Source organism: Gossypium hirsutum, chromosome D05 (assembly GCF_007990345.1).
Source record: "Gossypium hirsutum isolate 1008001.06 chromosome D05, Gossypium_hirsutum_v2.1, whole genome shotgun sequence".
Taxonomy (NCBI): domain Eukaryota; kingdom Viridiplantae; phylum Streptophyta; class Magnoliopsida; order Malvales; family Malvaceae; genus Gossypium; species Gossypium hirsutum.
In genome coordinates this window covers 65,117,350-65,140,409 of record NC_053441.1, presented here as the reverse complement: position 1 = coordinate 65,140,409, position 23,060 = coordinate 65,117,350, and the positions used below count along the sequence as shown (strand labels likewise).

Here is a 23,060-nt window from a genome sequence, read left to right as displayed (position 1 = left end):
GAATTGACTTTTGAATTTTTAATTATTAACTACTCAAGATTAAGCTAATTGGTTTGATAGGCTAAGCTATTGGCGTTGAACCCGCAATTTATGGATCATCATTAACTTAATCCTTAAACTTCCATTGAAGCTAAATTTAATTTATTATTTATGGATAATAACAAAGTTAGTCATTAATTTTTATTTTTTTATCAATTTGGTCATTATTCTTTTTTAGTTAAATCGGTCCTTCTTTCAAAATGAGTCAAATTATTACTATTTTTTGAATGGAGATATTGACTAAAAACCTTAAATTTTTAGGTATGATAACCTGAATGACAATCCAAGTGTACTTCATGCTATTTCTTTTCGAATTTATATATATTTAAAATTTTTATTTGTTTGAATATTTTTATAATTTTTGAATTATTTGTTGACGTATGTAAACTTTGTTAAAAAAATAATATTTTAGTTTTCACTTTTGTTAAAAAAGAAGAAGAAATTTGACTTCTTTTAAAGAATAATGGTCAAATTTAGCTCAAAATAAGAATAAAGGTCAAATTGACATAAAGATATAAGCATTGAGGACTAAATTTGGAATTATACCTATTGATCCTTGTATCTAATAACATTATATAAATAGCAAGTGATGACTGCTTTTATTCTGCAGGAATCAGCTACTGTAAAAAAGCCTAATTGTCTAAAAGCAACATTCTTTTCGGTGCCAGAGAATATGAAGGTATAGTATAGTAATATAGCAATTTATATTCTTATATATTTCACTTTTTTCAGTGAAAAATAACATTTTAGGGTCTTCATATAGGAATGCCTACATATTTCTGATAATTTATTGATTGTGTATAAAATTTTCAGAAACCTGATGTTTAATTTGTTTCAAATGTGCAGCAAAAGATAGTTATTAAAGTTTCAATGCATTGCAGCAAATGCCGAACAGAAGCTTTACAGGTTGCTGCTGTTGCATATGGTATGTTTACTGTTAGTAATCTTAATTGATTCAATCAAATAAAAACATATTTAATGAAACAATGGTTTTAATTCATGTAATGGATTCTCAGGGGTTAATTCGGTGGCCTTACATGGACCGGAAAAGGACAAGCTAATGATATTAGGTGAAGGGGTAGATGTAGCATGCTTGACTGAGGCATTGAGGAAGAAGCTTTGCCATGCAACCATTGAAATAGTTGAAGAAGTAAAAGAACCATCACCACCCAAACCACCAGCTCCACCGACACCGCCTCCTCAAATTATATACTGTCAACAACCGCCACAGTTTGAATGTTACAGAGTGGTTGCTGATCCTTCTCCTGCTCCTTGTACTATTATGTGAATCTAAAATGACACGACTGTCAGCAATAATGTCTTGTTAATTAGCAATTATAACTTCAATTACGGTATGTTTTCTTCGTCGGTTTTATATCAATTTTAGGTACCAAAACAGTAACCTATGTTATCCCATTTGATTGAATTGGATCTGAATTCGAGTTTATTTAACTTTTTAAAACTTATTTTTTATATATTCAAAAGATTTGTACCATGTTTATATGCAAAATGTGCATATGAGGATTGGTTTTATATCAGTTTTAGGTACCAAAACACTAATCTATGTTATCCCATTGGATGGAATTTGAATTCGAGTTTATTAAACTTTTTAAAGTTTATTTTTTATATATTCAAAAGATTTGTACTATGTTTATATGCAAAATGTGCATATGAGGACAAGAATCACCAATGACTCATTCTACAAGTATATGTTTTTACTGAAACTATGAACAGTATGCTCAATTCGAAAATTAAAATATAAATTTGTTATTGTATTAACTTATATTTTTATATATTTTCAAAGATTAAGTTAAACTTTTTTACTATTTTAAAGGTTTCAAATACAATTTAATCATTTACTAATAATTTTATTAACTTTAAAGGGATCAAAGTGATTTTTTTTAGTTTAAGGGTGGCCTGACCCCTACCAGCTCCCTTGGCGTCGTCCTTGTTTTGCCCACTGTACGGGTACGGGTAAGATGTTGGGTCTAATCTCTTTGAGGTAAAATAAACAAATTCTTGATGCAATTTGCATTAAGGAAAAATTAATAAATATTGAGTATAATGATAGAAATGAGAACTCAAGGAAGAATAGTTATCAACCCAAAATATTAGTTTTTATGAAGGGTATTCTTTAAAATAGAACCTTCGTTGATGTTGTATAAGATAACTGAATGGAAAAGGAAAAGTCAGCACAGCACATGGAGATCCCGAGAAAGGAAGAGACAGAGCGTATTGCGTATATATTTAATGGATTCTAGGAATTTACTTAGAAAACTATATATGCATGGTCCAGCTTAGGATCATTATAATATAAACATATGCATTGTCCAGTTTATCACGATTCTCTCTGCTATTATATTGGTACTATGGGTTGATATGTACTGCTTCAATTCTAGATTAGTCTAAGTAATTTAAATTTAGTTTTGATAGTTTTTTTTTGTCTATTTTGAGCAAAATCGATTCATACTGATTAGAATATGTTAAAAACTGAACATCGATAATGGCAATATAAAAATATTGTTAAAAAAAAAAGAACACACAGATTTTTCGTGGAAACCCTTTAGGAAAAAAACCACGGGCAGAGGAGAAAAAAATTCACTAATGTCGAATTCGAATAATACAAGAGAAGTTTCGATTACATCTATTTATAGGTTGAAAAACCTAATTCTAATCAATGTCATACAATCTCATACATAGTCATAATTCAATACTTTCACAATTTATTGGTATGTTCAACATGCCCTCAAATTATCAAATACATTCAGTGAGTAAGATCATCGATCCAACTTTCAATTTACCTTCAAGGTGGTATAATTTAACAAATCACAATTTCATGTACATTTACAACTTTTCTGTGTGAATGTATAGCAATCTTTCGAACATTTCATAGCAAATCACTTGTACGAATATATCATGTATAAGCCTTACTTTCATTCAAAAACTGGCTATACATGCAACCAATCATACATCAAACTAACCAAACATTCATGACAACATCAATCATTCAGTCAAACTAGCAACATTGCTATCATGCCAAATAGTTAGGACTTGAAACGTACCCGATTTGACCACTTACAAATTTAATTACTTAGCTAATTAGCCCAGCCCGATCAGCAAGTGAAACCATCATTTATGTCATTAAAATCATTATAAACATCCAAGTCTTAGAGTTAGGACCCACACCTTATTTTACACTCATCTACAGCATACTAGCGAATCTCGCGGTTTCTTTAATAAGCTTTCAAATTAACCTAAATTAAAAATCAGTATTAAACTTGATTACTATACCTATTAAACAGCCCCCCTAACACCCACTTATGGGTTCAATCCAACCTTTACAATTATAACAATTTTTTGAATCCAAACTAGTTAAGTTTCTTACACTAATTTGATGTGAATCGTACGCACGAACATCTTTCGGCCTCACTGTTGATTTGGGGCAATTATCAATCTACCCCCAATATCTAAACGGAAACTATAAACTAGTTTATAATTAACCATATTCATGCTTCCCGAATTATTAGATCTGAATTACCGATTGATCAAGATTGATTTTCCCTAATTAAAACATGATTAAAGACTGATTAAGAAGGGTTCAAGAACTCAAGATAATTTTGGAAAAAGATGGAAAGAAATTAAACAAGAACAACCCCCTTTTCCAACACATAGGTGCGCACACCACCACCCACGATGACCAAATTGGGGCTGACTTAAAACCACTTTTAAGATCAATTAAAAAGCTCGAAAATACCTATTAAATATTTAAAACTCCTCAAATTCCACTACTACGGTTACCTATCAGTACCAAAACAAAAACTACAAAAACTTTGCATCTACTAGTATGATACTGACTACTTGATCTAGGGAAGCTGAGCTATTGAGAAATGAAGATAAAAGAAAAGAGCGTAATTGATTGGGGAAATGAAGTTATTGACATATTTTGATATTCGTTTAAGTACATGGATTGGGAAATTGTGTAATTTTAACAAACGAAAAGAAACTTTCATTAAAGTAAAATTTGTTGCATAAGCATTTGACAATACAGAGCGATATAAAAAGGTGGTAGAATGCATCGAAAATCGAACAAAATAACTCTTGGAACAGGGCCTGCAAAGACTAGGTTTTCCTTTACTAATTTATTGAAAGCATGGAGGAAAGTAATTGGAGAGAATTGGTGCATCAAGTCATTATGCATTCACAAGCCTTTCTCCTGCATGCAACCTGATCGTATTTCTTGACTACAACCCAAGGGCTAAAGCAAAACTAAAATTTAAAAGACAAGGGAGACACTAGAGTCGAACAAAAGAACTAGGACAAAGAAAGGCCAAGACACAACAAACTCGAAAGTCATTTGTTGTCCACCCCAATGTGACATAAAAGCACACTCATCTTGTTCTTTGACGTTTCCACAACAATGCCAAATTTGTAATGAAAACAAGCACCCTAATGCAGGAGATGAGAGGGCGGCTATGAGACAAGCACAATCGTGTTGCTTCCGAATATTGTTGCTCCAAAACCACCCCACAAGGGGTAACGAAAGAAATCGAAAAAAGTAAAATAAAGAGGGAAGTAATAGAAGGGAGAAGGTGGTGGCCAATCACAGAGTAACGCAAATCTAAGGCTATGTTTTCTTTTGTAGGAGAGTTTAAGGAAAAAGGGTTTTGTGTACAAATTGTGATCGTCTTTTGTAATAAGCACTACGCAAATGTATTACTCGATCTTTTTTCGTAATTATTTATATAATACACTTATGATCAAGAAAATATAAGAAATTACTATTCACATTGTTTTAGAGTCTGTATCCAATATATTCAAATATACAAAATGCTTATAACAAAGTTATAAAAGGTGTTTGAAAAGGTTGATGCATTAATCAATTTATTTGACATTAGAAAACAAAATCTTCAATAAAAAATTGTTACGTATATTGGGTTGAGTTCTCTTTATTTGTTATTTTCATGTATGAAAATTGCATGATTTTATTAAAATAATAATTATTCGTTAGATATCAGATGATTTAACTAATTTTATTATTGCATAATATAAAAATTTATGATGTCCATGCATCATAAAATAATACATATCATCACAATAAATTATTACAACGACAAGCCTTATTATGGTGAATGGTGGATTCAACATGAATCATGATCGTGTGCTCCATAAGTTTCATCACCAATCCTCAATGCATCGCTTTAATTGTGAAATTTGAGAAAATAGAAAAAGCTTGTGATGGTCGAGAAGATGTAACATGATGATTACCTCCCTTCACCGTCAAGAATTTTAGTAAGTCTCCAAATTCATACTTCAAGCCTCCTTCCTGTTAAATATTTATAATTAATTTTATGGTATTAAAATACAAATTTATAAATATAAATAGTAAAGAAGAAAACCCATTCCATTATTCAATATATATGACATTCTGTAAAATTAATTTCTTCTAATATATTTACTTTTTTATGATTAAGTTAGCTCGAGCCAACCTATCGGCTCGACTAACTATTTGGTAAATATAAATTATGTTTACATTAATATTTTCATATTTAAATAAAAATTTAGGACGAGTTGCCCAAAATTTGTGGAAAATCATGATCACGGCCTAGCACGTATTGGTCAAGCCCATTGAACTGGGTAAGTAGTGTGAGCTTGCCTTGAATGCGCTAATCAAGCCAATCTAGTCAACACTTAAAATTTCTTGTTCAAGTTTAGATCCAAATTGGTAACCATATCTGCCGGATAACTTGATGCTTAAATATATCTAATCATAATATAAAAAAAGAAGAAGCTAATATATATATAATTAAATGTGTAAACATAAAACCTTGGTTCCAAGACTCCATGTTTCCTTTTTGGTTAACTTGATGTTTAACTCCTCGGCCAACTTTTCCAAATGTTGTAAGGTTCCCTCTATCGGTATTATACCATCTTGATCTCCACTATAACATTGTAATCATATTAATAAAATAAAATAAAAAATCAGTCAAATGGCACGAGAATTTCTTTTCATAATTGTTCACTTCGATTCTTCATACTTATTTAACTTATTTCAAGAAAGTATTGGAAAAATTATGGCATACAAATACAATACCAACCTGAATATTGTAATGGGAACGGATAGTTGAAGAAGATTTTTAAGCGCAGGAAGCATGTCAAGGTCCTTATCAGCTTCGTTGTATTTAAAATTAGCTCTAAATAAATAAGAGTGACATATAATGAAAATTTTAAGGTTAACAATTTTTACACAGCATCCACATCAATAAATAAGTAATTTATTTATTTTACCAAAACAAGAGGTGACAATATGGAGATAATGAGTCTTAAAACTTGAATTTAAAATAATTTCTAAAAAGTAATTATATCAACATATCTGGAATAAAAAAACATCAATTATTTTCAAATTTTAAGGGAGAACTTACGTGAAACAACCCTTCCATCTGTATGACAAGTTTGTTTGATTCCCATGGAAAGCTTTTTGAACTTCTGGGAGATTAAAGTAAAATTGCACCCGTAATGGATGGCACATGTCTACTTCTGTGCTAACTAAAGGAACCTGGACCGAAAAATAAAGTTTTATGCTTTTGCTATGACCAATAAAAGAAAAATAACACAAATTAGTTCTACTCGGTTGTTCAGTTAATTCGATTCTATATGAACGTATGTTATTTGCAGTTCCGAATTGAAGTAAAGTAAGGGGAATGTAAAGAAATAAATGAAAACCTGTTTTCCTAAGTTCAAATCTTTCTCAGTTTCAGCACAAGGAGGGCGAAAGACATCAAATAGCTTCTGCGGGGAGTAATTATGAGCATCGGTCTTGAAAGCAGCCAAATCGGCCTCAAACACAAGGTTTTTACATTTTGCACTCCAAGTGGTTTTGATGCTAGAAAAGTAATTATTTTCATCAATGGCATTGCATTCTTTCTTGATTTCGTTATACAACGAGCTATTTATCATCTCTCGAGAGAAAAAGAAATCAATTTTTGCAATATCGTCTAGCTTTTTACGAAGCATTGGGTTTCCCAGCTGTTCAAAATAGTTGCAATTAAAAAAATAAAAATAAAGTTCACAATAAAATATTTAAATTAACATTGAATTGAACCTAACCATGTTTACGGAAGATTTGAGCTGCAACACATGTTATTTTTGTTTTATCCAGGCCCGATAAAATTCTTAAAAATATTTCAGAATAATTTTAACTTTTTATGTTAGTGTGGATGCTTGATTTAAACCAAAATATATTTTCTATGATGCAATCTAATGAACAATAATCAAAGTCATAATGGTTTGATCCAAAACGTAGAAGTCGGTATCCTAATCCAATCTAGTAAAGCTAAGCCTTCTCGAATTAGGCAAGTTACTCAACCATGAACATTTCTAACTAATCCTTTTATGCAAATATATATTAAAGTGGCAATTAAATTTGATTATTTAGATACGATTTTACTTACAACCAGTCCTTTGAGGTTAAATTTCGACTGCTTGGATTGCTTGTTGTCGTCGAGTAAAGCATTAGCAAGATTTGGTACATAGTGTCCTGAAATAAAATCCACAGATTTGATTATAGTAACGAACATGTTATATTGTTTGTATTGTTCCATAGAGACTTATCCATAACTCGTATTAAGACAAGATCATTTGCTTGTTATATTTCTTTTGAATAATTAGTTTGACATATTCAATTAAAGAAGTATGTTACAAAAATAATTTATGAAAATATTTATTTTTTTTAATTATTTTTACAAAATTATTAATTTAATAAGAAATTTGATTAATTATTTGAGTTTGAATCTAAAAAATAATAGTGTTGCAAGCTTGATATGTAAATAATAACGTACAATATATAGATAGAAAATACTATATGCTAGAGATCGCATTATATTTTGTTTAGGTATTCATTAAGTATGTTTTGGTGTATTAAAAATATGTTGATATACAACCAGATAAGAGAAAAGAAGCAAGAAATTGTTCACCTGCAAAACTTGATCCAGCTAGATATAGATCTTTCGACTTGAAGACCGGATATTTTTCATACCATTTTTGCATAAATGTAAGCAATATTTTATCTGTACGTAACAAACAATTGGAAACTATCAATATATATAATATCCAAACTATTTTAATTAATAATGAAGAATATATACTACGATCTTACTAGTGGTATCATCTCCGTTATTATAATCACTACTTGTGTTTGAATATGACCATCCAGATCCAATAGGGGAGTCAATAAACAATAGATTTGACACTGAAACATATATTAGACAGAATCTTATATAGACATAGAAATACAAAAAAAAACAATATAAGAAAGGCAATGCAATTCATTTAAACACAATAATGAAAACTAGACGTACTGTAACATTTTATATATAGTTCTAAAACATTTAATATATTTTGTTAAATTTATATGGATGTGAAAATATATATATATATATAGTTCTAAAACATTTAATATATTTTGTTAAATTTATATGGATGTGAAAAAAAATAACTATGAAACATGATATATATATATGCACAAAAAAATATATCAATAAAATAAGCGTAGGAAATTAGACAACCTTTGCTCCAAGATAAGAAATTTGTTTGGAGACCATGAGCATCTTTTGTAACAATAAAAGGACCAACACTTCCAAAGGCATCTCCAACTGAAGAACACCCTGGTCCTGAATAGTATTACACTAAAGATTTTATTATATGTGAGTAATCAAACAAACTTATCGGCTAGACTTAAGTAAAGCTAGAAAAATAGAGTGATGGTTCGATCTAACGTAATGACTAGTCTAGTTCGACATGTATTCAATATATGTTTAAACGTATGGGTTTCCAGATGAGGAAAAAATCATAGTCAGAGAAAGGCTATAAATTTTGAGTTAGAGATGGAGATAAAGATAAAATCTTTGCATGGAAACGGCCTAAATTGAATTATTACTTTCTAACGAGGGCAGGAAGGGATAATGTTTCCATTTGAAGGGGCAAAAGGGGATTAAATTGAATTCTAATTTTTTGGGAAAGGCTAAAAATGTAATTGTAACATTTAACCAATGGGGCCGAAGCCCCAGCTTCCCTTTGCTTTGGCTTGCGCATAGTAAATTTTATCTAACTTGTTCGTATAGGATACCTACTGGAAAATCCGCATAACATCAAAAACTGCAATAAAAAATTTCAAAGAAGTTAACCTCCAGTTAACCAAACAGTGACGGGTTGAGTTAGGGGATCTTTTTCAGCTTCAACAAAATAGTAAAAAAGACTTCGACCAACGACATTTTCATCCACATCAATATATCCAGCAAATTGCCTGAAATTAACATCTGGTTGTCCTGGCAATTTGCTTATCAAATCATTCATTGGAAAGGCATTAGAGTTAACTCGAAGTTGAAAAATAAGAAAACTAACAAAGATTACTCCCCGAAATTCCATTTGAAATTATTCTAATATCAAAGAGATAAGGGTAGCAAATGTTTATTGAATTCTTTACTTTCTAATGCTTAAAATTAATGGAGATAGCTACCTTATATATTGTGTTTTTTTCTATTTTAAAGTAAATATATTGTTTTAATAGCTAACATTTTGAAACCGTGAAACATAGGTTTCAAGTTGTCATTGTTTTAAGGCATTATTTGGTTTTGTTAGTTTGCCTAATAATTTTGGTTTTGTTAGTAAATATATTTAATAGGGTAAGATTTTTATTTTTTAGTAATGATAATGCCCGAGTACATTAATAGAAAATGCTTTTATTATCCACAAAAGGGTTGGGTTAAGAGAGTTTCATGTTGGACCTATTGTGCTTTCCCTTTCGAAATGATAAGATATATATGGAGGTGTATTTATTTGATTTGGACTCTTTCCATTTTCTATTCCCTTTTTTTATTGTGCTTATATTTTCTTTTAGGGAAATAAATATTGTCACATCCCAAAAACCGGGTTAGTAGAAATTGGGTTAGTGAACCGAGAGTTGTAACGCCCAAAATTTTATAATTTATGGGTTTATTTGATTTGGTTCAGTAGTTAAGTGTTTTGGTTGTGTGCTAGAGGTCCTGTATTCGATTCCCTTCCCTTGACTTTTGTTGATATTTGCTCCTTCAATTGGCTGTTCACATACAAGTTATAATTTTTTCTTATTAGTTTGTTGACAAGAATGAGCCTGCTGGTTTAATGGTAAGGCTTCAGCTTGTCCTTAGGTTTCATGTTTGAATCTTGTGTGTGTAAAACGAAAATAACTTTTGTTTCCCTTAAGTCGTACTGCCCAAAACAGTAGTATGTGGGTAAAATTCAAATTCTTAGTGATCAGATAAGTGAATTTATCTTCGAATTGTTGACAGAACTAGTGAATCAAAATTGAGATTTCGCCATTCACTAGATTCTGATTGTATTGATTCACTAGTAAATCAATTGGTTTGTTTTGGTTTTTTTTGTGTTTCAATTTATTTCGGCTTCTCCTAGCCCATACCGATTGGCATAAGATTTTCACAGTTTCAATAAAAAAATTACGCTATTTTGTCTTAAAAAGTAAGATTTTTAATTTATTGTTGCATTTAGAAATAAAATATAATCATTGGATGCAATTAATATTTGGAAAATATATATATTTCAATAAATTGTTCGAACGTATATTGTTATGGTTTATTTGCATATATAATATATTTTATCGAGAAACTAAGATATAAACAGGAAAATATATTTAAGAAACAACAATAAGGCCGAAACAAAACATAAAATACACTAGCACGTACGGTTACCAAAACAAAAACTTTGCATCCACTAGTATGATACTGACTACTTGATCTAGAGAAGCTGAGCTATTGAGAAATGATGGTAAAAGAAGAGAGCGTAATTGATTGGGGAAATGAAGTTATTGACATATTCTGATATTCGTTTAAGTACATGGATTGGGAACTTGTGTAATTTTAACAAACGGAAAGAAACTTTCATTAAAGTAAAAGTTGTTGCATAAGCATTTGACAATACAGAGCTGTACAGCGCAAATTTACCTGGGGCCCAACAAACCCACCTAACCCTAGCCCAAATCAAACCCAACCTAAGGACTTAGCCCAAGGCCCAACTAGCCTAACCCAAAACCTAGCCCAACAAAATTAAACCCAAACCCAGAGCCCAAAACTAGGCCCAACAGACCCAGAAACCAAAGTCAGCCTACTGAAACCCTAAGCGTCGCACCTTGCTTCAGACCTTTGGTCTCCTGGCCACCACTTGCTTCAGACCCTTGGTCTCCGAGCCACCGCGAGTCTACCACCGCCGCTGTCACGTCGACCGTCGCCCATCAACCCTGCAAAATAGAGGACACACACAAGCAGCCCAAAAAATAATAATAGAAAAATAGAAGCAAATCGGCTATAAAAGCCAAACACTCTTTCTGTATTTTTTTTACGACTGGTGAATGAAAAGCATGAAAAAAACTTAAAGAAAATGTTGTTTTAAAAATTTCTTTGTTCTTTACTTTGTGTTCCTGTTCATTATTGTTTGTGTTTATTTATTTTATTTTACTTTTTTACGAGCCTTTTTAATAAAAGATAAAGCAAAAAATACATGTTTGCTTCGAAAGTCGGCGCTGGAGTCTATCTTTGCCATCACCGGAGTCGACCAGGGAGAAGACCCCTTTGCTTCCTTTTCTTTTGATCACGCGGTTGAAAAGGCCTAGCCTTCGGGGACGCCGTGAGGCGAGGGTTCAAAAACCCTGTTTGCGCAACGCCGTCCATTAGCCACGGTGGCGTTACGGTGGTGGCGATGGTCAGATCTGGAGAGAAAGGCTGAGAGGGAGAGAGACTTTGTCTCTCTGTTCTTTTTTCTGAGAAATGAAAGGAAAAATGTTTTTTTAGTTATTTTTCAAAATTTATATATAGTGTGAAACGACGTTGTTTCACTTGGAGGGGTTTTACCGCGAAAACAGCCCCGTTTTTCGTGACCCGTGCGCGACCTGACCCGCACCCAAGGATCCACGTGTTTTTCACTTGAGGGACTATTTGCGCAATAGATCCTCAGCCTTTGCATTTTCTGTCAATTTGGTCCTTTGTTTTATTTGATTTAGGCCACCAAGTTTTGGCTTTTGTTTCAATCTGGTCCAGAGACCATGCGCACGGGCTTGCCAGAACGGCACCGTTTGATCAACGTGGGAATATTGCCTTTTGGTCCCCCTCCTTTCGCGCGTGTCACAAGTTGACCGTTTTCTTTATTTCCATTCCTAATTTTGGCCCATAAACTTTGTTTAATTTCAAATTAGCCCCCAGTTTATTATTTTAATTATTTGTTCATCAAATTAACTATTTTAGTATTTGTTACTCCTTTCATACAATATCATTACTATTTTATTTTCTATTATTATTACCATGTGTTCATACACATTTGTATATCTTATAATTTATATATGCACATTCATATATATATATATATATATATATATTTTACATGTATATAAAAACATATTTTTGTATACCTTTTATAATTTATATATGCATGTATGTATGTACCTTTTTATGCACATATGTATGCTTTTACTTACTTATATTTTCTTGTATAATAATCTTACAATATATACATATGTATATATCTTTTTTACATTTCCATAGTGCTATTCATTTTCTTTGTTTACTTCCTTATTCGTATTCGCATTATTTAGAATGAATGTTTTAATTTTGTAGCTTATGTGCTTGCTATTGTGTACCATATTAGTTTGTCCTTTTATTTATTTTATTTAAAGCCCATGCTTGTATTCCTCTATTTACATTATCATCATTATCATTATGTTACATCCATTTTTACTCAAAGTTGTCAAAAACAGAAAAATTTCAAAACAAAAGCAACACTCGGTATTTGGGATCTTCGAGAGAATTCAGCCCTAACGTTTTGGGTTCCAATTTTCTTCATTGAATCTAAATAATCGAGAGTGCTCTTTAAAATAAAAAACGTAAATAAAAGGCTCATTATCGGGAATTCAATACGTTGTGTCCTAACGCATTGGACATGACACGTTGTTTTCTCGAGATGAGGATTTTTCTAAGAAATCATAAAGGTAATATTCAATGTTTAGAATTTTGAGAAATTGCGCCCTAACGTATTGGGCTGCGATTTCTTCATCCGACTTAAACAATTGAGTATCCTTTTAAATTTTATTGCATGAGTTTTTTTAGGACAAGCTCATTTTTGGGGAAGTGAAATATCATACCCTAACTCATCGGGTATAACATTTTCTCTCTCCAAAATGAGAGGGTCTTAATATGAAATTTGATTTATATCAGTCTTTAAAAAAGGATTGTATTTTAAATCTCTTCAAAGTTTTCAATCTTCGACACTAAGACATTAATTAATCAACTAGGTACCAATTTTGGGCGTTACGAGGGTACTAATCCTTCCTCGTGCGTAACTGACTCCCAAACCTATTTTTCTAAATTTCGTGGATCAAAATTGTTGTTTTAATCAAATCATTTATTAAAAACAACCACTTTTCAAGGTGATCCAATCACACCTCATCAAAAAGGATTGGTGGTGACTCCTATTTTTTTTATTTTCGTTTTCAAAATCCAAGTCGACCCCGTTTCACCAAAAAAAATGGTGTCAACAAGAGCAATATAAAAAAGTGGTAGAATGCATCGAAAATCGAACAAAATAACTCTTAGAACAGGGCCTGCAAAGACTAGGTTTTCCTTTACTAATTTATTAAAAGCATGGAGGAAAGTAATTGGAGAGAATTGGTGCATCAAGTCATTATGCATTCACAAGCCTTTCTCTTGCATGCAACCTGATCGTATTTCTTGACTACAACCCAAGGGCTAAAGCAAAACTGAAATTTAAAAGACAAGGGAGACACTAGAGTCGAACAAAAGAACTAGGACAAAGAAAGGCCAAGACACAACAAACTCGAAAGTCATTTGTTGTCCACCCCAATGTGACATAAAAGCACACTCATCTTGTTCTTTGACGTTTCCACAACAATGCCAAATTTGTAATGAAAACAAGCACCCTAATGCAGGAGATGAGAGGGCGGCTATGAGACAAGCACAATCGTGTTGCTTCCGAAAATTGTTGCTCCAAAACCACCCCCACAAGGGGTAACGAAAGAAATCGAAAAAAGTAAAATAAAGAGGGAAGTAATAGAAGGGAGAAGGTGGTGGCCAATCACAGAGTAACGCAAATCTAAGGCTATGTTTTCTTTTGTATGAGAGTTTAAGGAAAAAGGGTTTTGTGTACAAATTGTGATCGTCTTTTGTAATAAGCACTACGCAAATGTATTACTCCATCTTTTTTCGTAATTATTTATATAATACACTTATGATCAAGAAAATATAAGAAATTACTATTCACATTGTTTTAGAGTCTGTATCTAATATATTCAAATATACAAAATGCTTATAACAAAGTCATAAATGGTGTTTGAGAAGGTTGATGCATTAATCAATTTATTTGACATTAGAAAACAAAATCTTCAATAAAAATTGTTACGCATATTGGGTTGAGTTCTCTTTATTTGTTATTTTCATGTATGAAAATTACATGATTTTATTAAAATAATAATTATTCGTTAGATATCAGATGATTTAACTAATTATATTATTGCATAATATAAAAATTTATGATGTCCATGCATCATAAAATAATACATATCATCACAATAAATTATTACAACGACAAGTCTTATTATGGTGAATGGTGGCTTCAACATGAATCATGATCGTGTGCTCCATAAGTTTCATCACCAATCCTCAATGCATCGCTTTAATTGTGAAATTTGAGAAAATAGAAAAAGCTTGTGATGGTCGAGAAGATGTAACATGATGATTACCTCCCTTCACCGTCAAGAATTTTAGTAAGTCTCCAAATTCATACTTCAAGCCTCCTTCCTGTTAAATATTTATAATTAATTTTATCGTATTAAAATACAAATTTATAAAGATAAATAGTAAAGAAGAAAACCCATTCCATTATTCAATATATATGACATTCTGCAAAATTATTTTCTTCTAATATATTTACTTTTTTATGATTAAGTTAGCTCGAGCCAACCTATCGGCTCGACTAACTATTTAGTAAATATAAATTATGTTTACATTAATATTTTCATATTTAAATAAAAATTTAGGACGAGTTGCCCAAAATTTGTGGAAAATCATGATCACGGCCTAGCACGTATTGGTCAAGCCCATTGAACTGGGTAAGTAGTGTGAGCTTGCCTTGAATGCGCTAATCAAGCCAATCGAGTCAACACTTAAAATTTCTTGTTCAAGTTTAGATCCAAATTGGTAACCATATCTGCCGGATAACTTGATGCTTAAATATATCTAATCATAATATAAAAAAGAAGAAGCTAATATATATATAATTAAATGTGTAAACATAAAACCTTGGTTCCAAGACTCCATGTTTCCTTTTTGGTTAACTTGATGTTTAACTCCTCGGCCAACTTTTCCAAATGTTGTAAGGTTCCCTCTATCGGTATTATACCATCTTGATCTCCACTATAACATTGTAATCATATTAATAAAATAAAATAAAAAATCAGTCAAATGGCACGAGAATTTGTTTTCATAATCGTTCACTTCGATTCTTCATACTTAGTTAACTTATTTCAAGAAAGTATTGGAAAAAATTATGGCAGACAAATACAATACCAACCTGAATATTGTAATGGGAACGGATAGTTGAAGAAGATTTTTAAGCGCAGGAAGCATGTCAAGGTCCTTATCAGCTTCGTTGTATTTAAAATTAGCTCTAAATAAATAAGAGTGACATATAATGAAAATTTTAAGGTTAACAATTTTTACACGGCATCCACATCAATAAATAAGTAATTTATTTATTTTACCAAAACAAGAGGTGACAATATGGAGATAATGAGTCTTAAAACTTGAATTTAAAATAATTTCTAAAAAGTAATTATATCAACATATCTGGAATAAAAAAACATCAATTATTTTCAAATTTTAAGGGAGAACTTACGTGAAACAACCCTTCCATCTGTATGACAAGTTTGTTTGATTCCCATGGAAAGCTTTTTGAACTTCTGGGAGATTAAAGTAAAATTGCACCCGTAATGGATGGCACATGTCTACTTCTGTGCTAACTAAAGGAACCTGGACTGAAAAATAAAGTTTTATGCTTTTGCTATGACCAATAAAAGAAAAATAACACAAATTAGTTCTACTCGGTTGTTCAGTTAATTCGATTCTATACGAACGTATGTTATTTGCAGTTCCGAATTAAAGTAAAGTAAGAGGAATGTAAAGAAATAAATGAAAACCTGTTTTTCTAAGTTCAAATCTTTCTCAGTTTCAGCACAAGGAGGGCGAAAGACATCAAATAGCTTCTGCGGGGAGTAATTATGAGCATCGGTCTTGAAAGCAGCCAAATCGGCCTCAAACACAAGGTTTTTACATTTTGCACTCCAAGTGGTTTTGATGCTAGAAAAGTAATTATTTTCATCAATGGCATTGCATTCTTTCTTGATTTCGTTATACAACGAGCTATTTATCATCTCTCGAGAGAAAAAGAAATCAATTTTTGCAATATCGTCTAGCTTTTTACGAAGCATTGGGTTTCCCAGCTGTTCAAAATAGTTGCAATTAAAAAAATAAAAATAAAGTTCACAATAAAATATTTAAATTAACATTGAATTGAACCTAACCATGTTTACGGAAGATTTGAGCTGCAACACATGTTATTTTTGTTTTATCCAGGCCCGATAAAATTCTTAAAAATATTTCAGAATAATTTTAACTTTTTATGTTAGTGTGGATGCTTGATTTAAACCAAAATATATTTTCTATGATGCAATCTAATGAACAATAATCAAAGTCATAATGGTTTGATCCAAAACGTAGAAGTCGGTATCCTAATCCAATCTAGTAAAGCTAAGCCTTCTCGAATTAGGCAAGTTACTCAACCATGAACATTTCTAACTAATCCTTTTATGCAAATATATATTAAAGTGGCAATTAAATTTGATTATTTAGATACGATTTTACTTACAACCAGTCCTTTGAGGTTAAATTTCGACTGCTTGGATTGCTTGTTGTCGTCGAGTAAAGCATTAGCAAGATTTGGTACATAGTGTCCTGAAATAAAATCCACAGATTTGATTATAGTAACGAACATGTTATATTGTTTGTATTGTTCCATAGAGACTTATCCATAACTCGTATTAAGACAAGATCATTTGCTTGTTATATTTCTTTTGAATAATTAGTTTGACATATTCAATTAAAGAAGTATGTTACAAAAAATAATTTAAGAAAATATTTATTTTTTTTAATTATTTTTACAAAATTATTAATTTAATAAGAAATTTGATTAATTATTTGAGTTTGAATCTAAAAAATAATAGTGTTGCAAGCTTGATATGTAAATAATAACGTACAATATATAGATAGAAAATACTATATGCTAGAGATCGCATTATATTTTGTTTAGGTATTCATTAAGTATGTTTTGGTGTATTAAAAATATGTTGATATACAACCAGATAAGAGAAAAGAAGCAAGAAATTGTTCACCTGCAAAACTTGATCCAGCTAGATATAGATCTTTCGACTTGAAGACCGGATATTTTTCATACCATTTTTGCATAAATGTAAGCAATATTTTATCTGTACGTAACAAACAATTGGAAACTATCAATATATATAATATCCAAACTATTTTAATTAATAATGAAGAATATATACTACGATCTTACTAGTGGTATCATCTCCGTTATTATAATCACTACTTGTGTTTGAATATGACCATCCAGATCCAATAGGGGAGTCAATAAACAATAGATTTGACACTGAAACATATATTAGACAGAATCTTATATAGACATAGAAATACAAAAAAAAACAATATAAGAAAGGCAATGCAATTCATTTAAACACAATAATGAAAACTAGACGTACTGTAACATTTTATATATAGTTCTAAAACATTTAATATATTTTGTTAAATTTATATGGATGTGAAAATATATATATATATATAGTTCTAAAACATTTAATATATTTTGTTAAATTTATATGGATGTGAAAAAAAATAACTATGAAACATGATATATATATATGCACAAAAATATATATCAATAAAATAAGCGTAGGAAATTAGACAACCTTTGCTCCAAGATAAGAAATTTGTTTGGAGACCATGAGCATCTTTTGTAACAATAAAAGGACCAACACTTCCAAAGGCATCTCCAACTGAAGAACACCCTGGTCCTGAATAGTATTACACTAAAGATTTTATTATATGTGAGTAATCAAACAAACTTATCGGCTAGACTTAAGTAAAGCTAGAAAAATAGAGTGATGGTTCGATCTAACGTAATGACTAGTCTAGTTCGACATGTATTCAATATATGTTTAAACGTATGGGTTTCCAGATGAGGAAAAAATCATAGTCAGAGAAAGGCTATAAATTTTGTGTTAGAGATGGAGATAAAGATAAAATCTTTGCATGGAAACGGCCTAAATTGAATTATTACTTTCTAACGAGGGCAGGAAGTGATAATGTTTCCATTTGAAGGGGAAAAAGGGGATTAAATTGAATTCTAATTTTTGGGAAAGGCTAAAAATGTAATTGTAACATTTAACCAATGGGGCCGAAGCCCCAGCTTCCCTTTGCTTTGGCTTGCGCATAGTAAATTTTATCTAACTTGTTCGTATAGGATACCTACTGGAAAATCCGCATAACATCAAAAACTGCAATAAAAAATTTCAAAGAAGTTAACCTCCAGTTAACCAAACAGTGAGGGGTTGAGTTAGGGGATCTTTTTCAGCTTCAACAAAATAGTAAAAAAGACTTCGACCAACGACATTTTCATCCACATCAATATATCCAGCAAATTGCCTGAAATTAACATCTGGTTGTCCTGGCAATTTGCTTATCAAATCATTCATTGGAAAGGCATTAGAGTTAACTCGAAGTTGAAAAATAAGAAAACTAACAAAGATTACTCCCCGAAATTCCATTTGAAATTATTCTAATATCAAAGAGATAAGGGTAGCAAATGTTTATTGAATTCTTTACTTTCTAATGCTTAAAATTAATGGAGATAGCTACCTTATATATTGTGTTTTTTTCTATTTTAAAGTAAATATATTGTTTTAATAGCTAACATTTTGAAACCGTGAAACATAGGTTTCAAGTTGTCATTGTTTTAAGGCATTATTTGGTTTTGTTAGTTTGCCTAATAATTTTGGTTTTGTTAGTAAATATATTTAATAGGGTAAGATTTTTATTTTTTAGTAATGATAATGCCCGAGTACATTAATAGAAAATGCTTTTATTATCCACAAAAGGGTTGGGTTAAGAGAGTTTCATGTTGGACCTATTGTGCTTTCCCTTTCGAAATGATAAGATATATATGGAGGTGTATTTATTTGATTTGGACTCTTTCCATTTCTATTCCCTTTTTTATTGTGCTTATATTTTCTTTTAGGGAAATAAATATTGTCACATCCCAAAAACCGGGTTAGTAGAAATTGGGTTAGTGAACCGAGAGTTGTAACGCCCAAAATTTTATAATTTATGGGTTTATTTGATTTGGTTCAGTAGTTAAGTGTTTTGGTTGTGTGCTAGAGGTCCTGTATTCGATTCCCTTCCCTTGACTTTTGTTGATATTTGCTCCTTCAATTGGCTGTTCACATACAAGTTATAATTTATTCTTATTAGTTTGTTGACAAGAATGAGCCTGCTGGTTTAATGGTAAGGCTTCAGCTTGTCCTTAGGTTTCATGTTTGAATCTTGTGTGTGTAAAACGAAAATAACTTTTGTTTCCCTTAAGTCGTACTGCCCAAAACAGTAGTATGTGGGTAAAATTCAAATTCTTAGTGATCAGATAAGTGAATTTATCTTCGAATTGTTGACAGAACTAGTGAATCAAAATTGAGATTTCGCCATTCACTAGATTCTGATTGTATTGATTCACTAGTAAATCAATTGGTTTGTTTTGGTTTTTTTTGTGTTTCAATTTATTTCGGCTTCTCCTAGCCCATACCGATTGGCATAAGATTTTCACAGTTTCAATAAAAAAATTACGCTATTTTGTCTTAAAAAGTAAGATTTTTAATTTATTGTTGCATTTAGAAATAAAATATAATCATTGGATGCAATTAATATTTGGAAAATATATATATTTCAATAAATTGTTCGAACGTATATTGTTATGGTTTATTTGCATATATAATATATTTTATCGAGAAACTAAGATATAAACAGGAAAATATATTTAAGAAACAACAATAAGGCCGAAACAAAACATAAAATACACTAGCACGTACGGTTACCAAAACAAAAACTTTGCATCCACTAGTATGATACTGACTACTTGATCTAGAGAAGCTGAGCTATTGAGAAATGATGGTAAAAGAAGAGAGCGTAATTGATTGGGGAAATGAAGTTATTGACATATTCTGATATTCGTTTAAGTACATGGATTGGGAACTTGTGTAATTTTAACAAACGGAAAGAAACTTTCATTAAAGTAAAAGTTGTTGCATAAGCATTTGACAATACAGAGCTGTACAGCGCAAATTTACCTGGGCCCAACAAACCCACCTAACCCTAGCCCAAATCAAACCCAACCTAAGGACTTAGCCCAAGGCCCAACTAGCCTAACCCAAAACCTAGCCCAACAAAATTAAACCCAAACCCAGAGCCCAAAACCAGGCCCAACAGACCCAGAAACCAAAGTCAGCCTACTGAAACCCTAAGCGTCGCACCTTGCTTCAGACCTTTGGTCTCCTGGCCACCACTTGCTTCAGACCCTTGGTCTCCGAGCCACCGCGAGTCTACCACCGCCGCTGTCACGTCGACCGTCGCCCATCAACCCTGCAAAATAGAGGACACACACAAGCAGCCCAAAAAATAATAATAGAAAAATAGAAGCAAATCGGCTATAAAAGCCAAACACTCTTTCTGTATTTTTTTTACGACTGGTGAATGAAAAGCATGAAAAAAACTTAAAGAAAATGTTGTTTTAAAAATTTCTTTGTTCTTTACTTTGTGTTCCTGTTCATTATTGTTTGTGTTTATTTATTTTATTTTACTTTTTTACGAGCCTTTTTAATAAAAGATAAAGCAAAAAATACATGTTTGCTTCGAAAGTCGGCGCTGGAGTCTATCTTTGCCATCACCGGAGTCGAACAGGGAGAAGACCCCTTTGCTTCCTTTTCTTTTGATCACGCGGTTGAGAAGGCCTAGCCTTCGGGGACGCCGTGAGGCGAGGGTTCAAAAACCCTGTTTGCGCAACGCCGTCCATTAGCCACGGTGGCGTTACGGTGGTGGCGATGGTCAGATCTGGAGAGAAAGGCTGAGAGGGAGAGAGACTTTGTCTCTCTGTTCTTTTTTCTGAGAAATGAAAGGAAAAATGTTTTTTTTAGTTATTTTTCAAAATTTATATATAGTGTGAAACGACGTTGTTTCACTTGGAGGGGTTTTACCGCGAAAACAGCCCCGTTTTTCGTGACCCGTGCGCGACCTGACCCGCACCCAAGGATCCACGTGTTTTTCACTTGAGGGACTATTTGCGCAATAGATCCTCGGCCTTTGCATTTTCTGTCAATTTGGTCCTTTGTTTTATTTGATTTAGGCCACCAAGTTTTGGCTTTTGTTTCAATCTGGTCCAGAGACCATGCGCACGGGCTTGCCAGAACGGCACCGTTTGATCAACGTGGGAATATTGCCTTTTGGTCCCCCTCCTTTCGCGCGTGTCACAAGTTGACCGTTTTCTTTATTTCCATTCCTAATTTTGGCCCATAAACTTTGTTTAATTTCAAATTAGCCCCCAGTTTATTATTTTAATTATTTGTTCATCAAATTAACTATTTTAGTATTTGTTACTCCTTTCATACAATATCATTACTATTTTTATTTTCTATTATTATTACCATGTGTTCATACACATTTGTATATCTTATAATTTATATATGCACATTCATATATATATATATATATATATGTATATATTTTTTACATGTATATAAAAACATATTTTTGTATACCTTTTATAATTTATATATGCATGTATGTATGTACCTTTCTATGCACATATGTATGCTTTTACTAACTTATATTTTCTTGTATAATAATCTTACAATATATACATATGTATATATCTTTTTTACATTTCCATAGTGCTATTCATTTTCTTTGTTTACTTCCTTATTCGTATTCGCATTATTTAGAATGAATGTTTTAATTTTGTAGCTTATGTGCTTGCTATTGTGTACCATATTAGTTTGTCCTTTTATTTATTTTATTTTAAAGCCCATGCTTGTATTCCTCTATTTACATTATCATCATTATCATTATGTTACATCCATTTTTACTCAAAGTTGTCAAAAACAGAAAAATTTCAAAACAAAAGCAACACTCGGTATTTGGGATCTTCGAGAGAATTCAGCCCTAACGTTTTGGGTTCCAATTTTCTTCATTGAATCTAAATAATCGAGAGTGCTCTTTAAAATAAAAAATGTAAATAAAAGGCTCATTATCGGGAATTCAATACGTTGTGTCCTAACGCATTGGACATGACACGTTGTTTTCTCGAGATGAGGATTTTTCTAAGAAATCATAAAGGTAATATTCAATGTTTAGAATTTTGAGAAATTGCGCCCTAACGTATTGGGCTGTGATTTCTTCATCCGACTTAAACAATTGAGTATCCTTTTAAATTTTATTGCGTGAGTTTTTTTAGGACAAGCTCATCTTTGGGGAAGTTAAATATCATACCCTAACTCATCGGGTATAACATTTTCTCTCTCCAAAATGAGAGGGTCTTAATATGAAATTTGATTTATATCAGTCTTTAAAAAAGCATTGTATTTTAAATCTCTTCAAAGTTTTCAATCTTCGACACTAAGACATTAATTAATCAACTAGGTACCAATTTTGGGCGTTACGAGGGTACTAATCCTTCCTCGTGCGTAACTGACTCCCAAACCTATTTTTCTAAATTTCGTGGATCAAAATTGTTGTTTTAATCAAATCATTTATTAAAAACAACCACTTTTCAAGGTGATCCAATCACACCTCATCAAAAAG

General features: G+C 31.6%; 3 protein-coding genes across 3 annotated transcripts; 1 reads left to right on the top strand and 2 right to left on the bottom strand.

Annotated features, from left to right (window-relative positions):
• Positions 1-651: 651 nt before the first annotated feature.
• Positions 652-1,651, top strand: LOC107902164 (heavy metal-associated isoprenylated plant protein 47). The gene is made up of 3 exons (XM_016828385.2): positions 652-718; positions 886-964; positions 1,056-1,651. The coding sequence occupies exons 1-3, from the start codon at positions 713-715 to the stop codon at positions 1,325-1,327; spliced, it is 357 nt and encodes a 118-aa protein (XP_016683874.2). The 5' UTR covers positions 652-712; the 3' UTR covers positions 1,328-1,651.
• Positions 1,652-5,055: 3,404 nt separating this feature from the next.
• Positions 5,056-9,509, bottom strand: LOC107902162 (serine carboxypeptidase-like 44). The gene is made up of 10 exons (XM_016828384.2): positions 9,219-9,509; positions 8,601-8,705; positions 8,192-8,284; positions 8,010-8,102; positions 7,488-7,573; positions 6,760-7,062; positions 6,459-6,592; positions 6,135-6,230; positions 5,864-5,978; positions 5,056-5,362 (listed from the first exon to the last, which is right to left on the bottom strand). The coding sequence occupies exons 1-10, from the start codon at positions 9,457-9,459 to the stop codon at positions 5,225-5,227; spliced, it is 1,404 nt and encodes a 467-aa protein (XP_016683873.2). The 5' UTR covers positions 9,460-9,509; the 3' UTR covers positions 5,056-5,224.
• Positions 9,510-14,581: 5,072 nt separating this feature from the next.
• Positions 14,582-19,051, bottom strand: LOC107902900 (serine carboxypeptidase-like 44). The gene is made up of 10 exons (XM_041092548.1): positions 18,745-19,051; positions 18,128-18,232; positions 17,719-17,811; positions 17,537-17,629; positions 17,014-17,099; positions 16,286-16,588; positions 15,985-16,118; positions 15,661-15,756; positions 15,389-15,503; positions 14,582-14,888 (listed from the first exon to the last, which is right to left on the bottom strand). Exons 1-10 carry the CDS (start codon positions 18,983-18,985, stop codon positions 14,751-14,753), a joined length of 1,404 nt encoding a protein of 467 aa, XP_040948482.1. The 5' UTR covers positions 18,986-19,051; the 3' UTR covers positions 14,582-14,750.
• Positions 19,052-23,060: the final 4,009 nt, after the last annotated feature.

Coding starts and splice junctions, on each gene's coding strand:
- LOC107902164 (XM_016828385.2), top strand. Junction 965..1,055: donor GGTTGCTGCTGTTGCATATG/GTATGTTTACTG, acceptor ATGGATTCTCAG/GGGTTAATTCGGTGGCCTTA.
- LOC107902162 (XM_016828384.2), bottom strand. CDS start 9,459: ATGGAATTTCGGGGAGTAATCTTTGTTAGTTTTCTTATTTTTCAACTT. Junction 8,285..8,600: donor TTTCTTATCTTGGAGCAAAG/GTTGTCTAATTT, acceptor TATATGTTTCAG/TGTCAAATCTATTGTTTATT. Junction 6,593..6,759: donor ATTTGAACTTAGGAAAACAG/GTTTTCATTTAT, acceptor TTTTCGGTCCAG/GTTCCTTTAGTTAGCACAGA.
- LOC107902900 (XM_041092548.1), bottom strand. CDS start 18,985: ATGGAATTTCGGGGAGTAATCTTTGTTAGTTTTCTTATTTTTCAACTT. Junction 15,504..15,660: donor GTTCCCATTACAATATTCAG/GTTGGTATTGTA, acceptor ACAATGTTATAG/TGGAGATCAAGATGGTATAA. Junction 14,889..15,388: donor CATGGAGTCTTGGAACCAAG/GTTTTATGTTTA, acceptor AATATTTAACAG/GAAGGAGGCTTGAAGTATGA.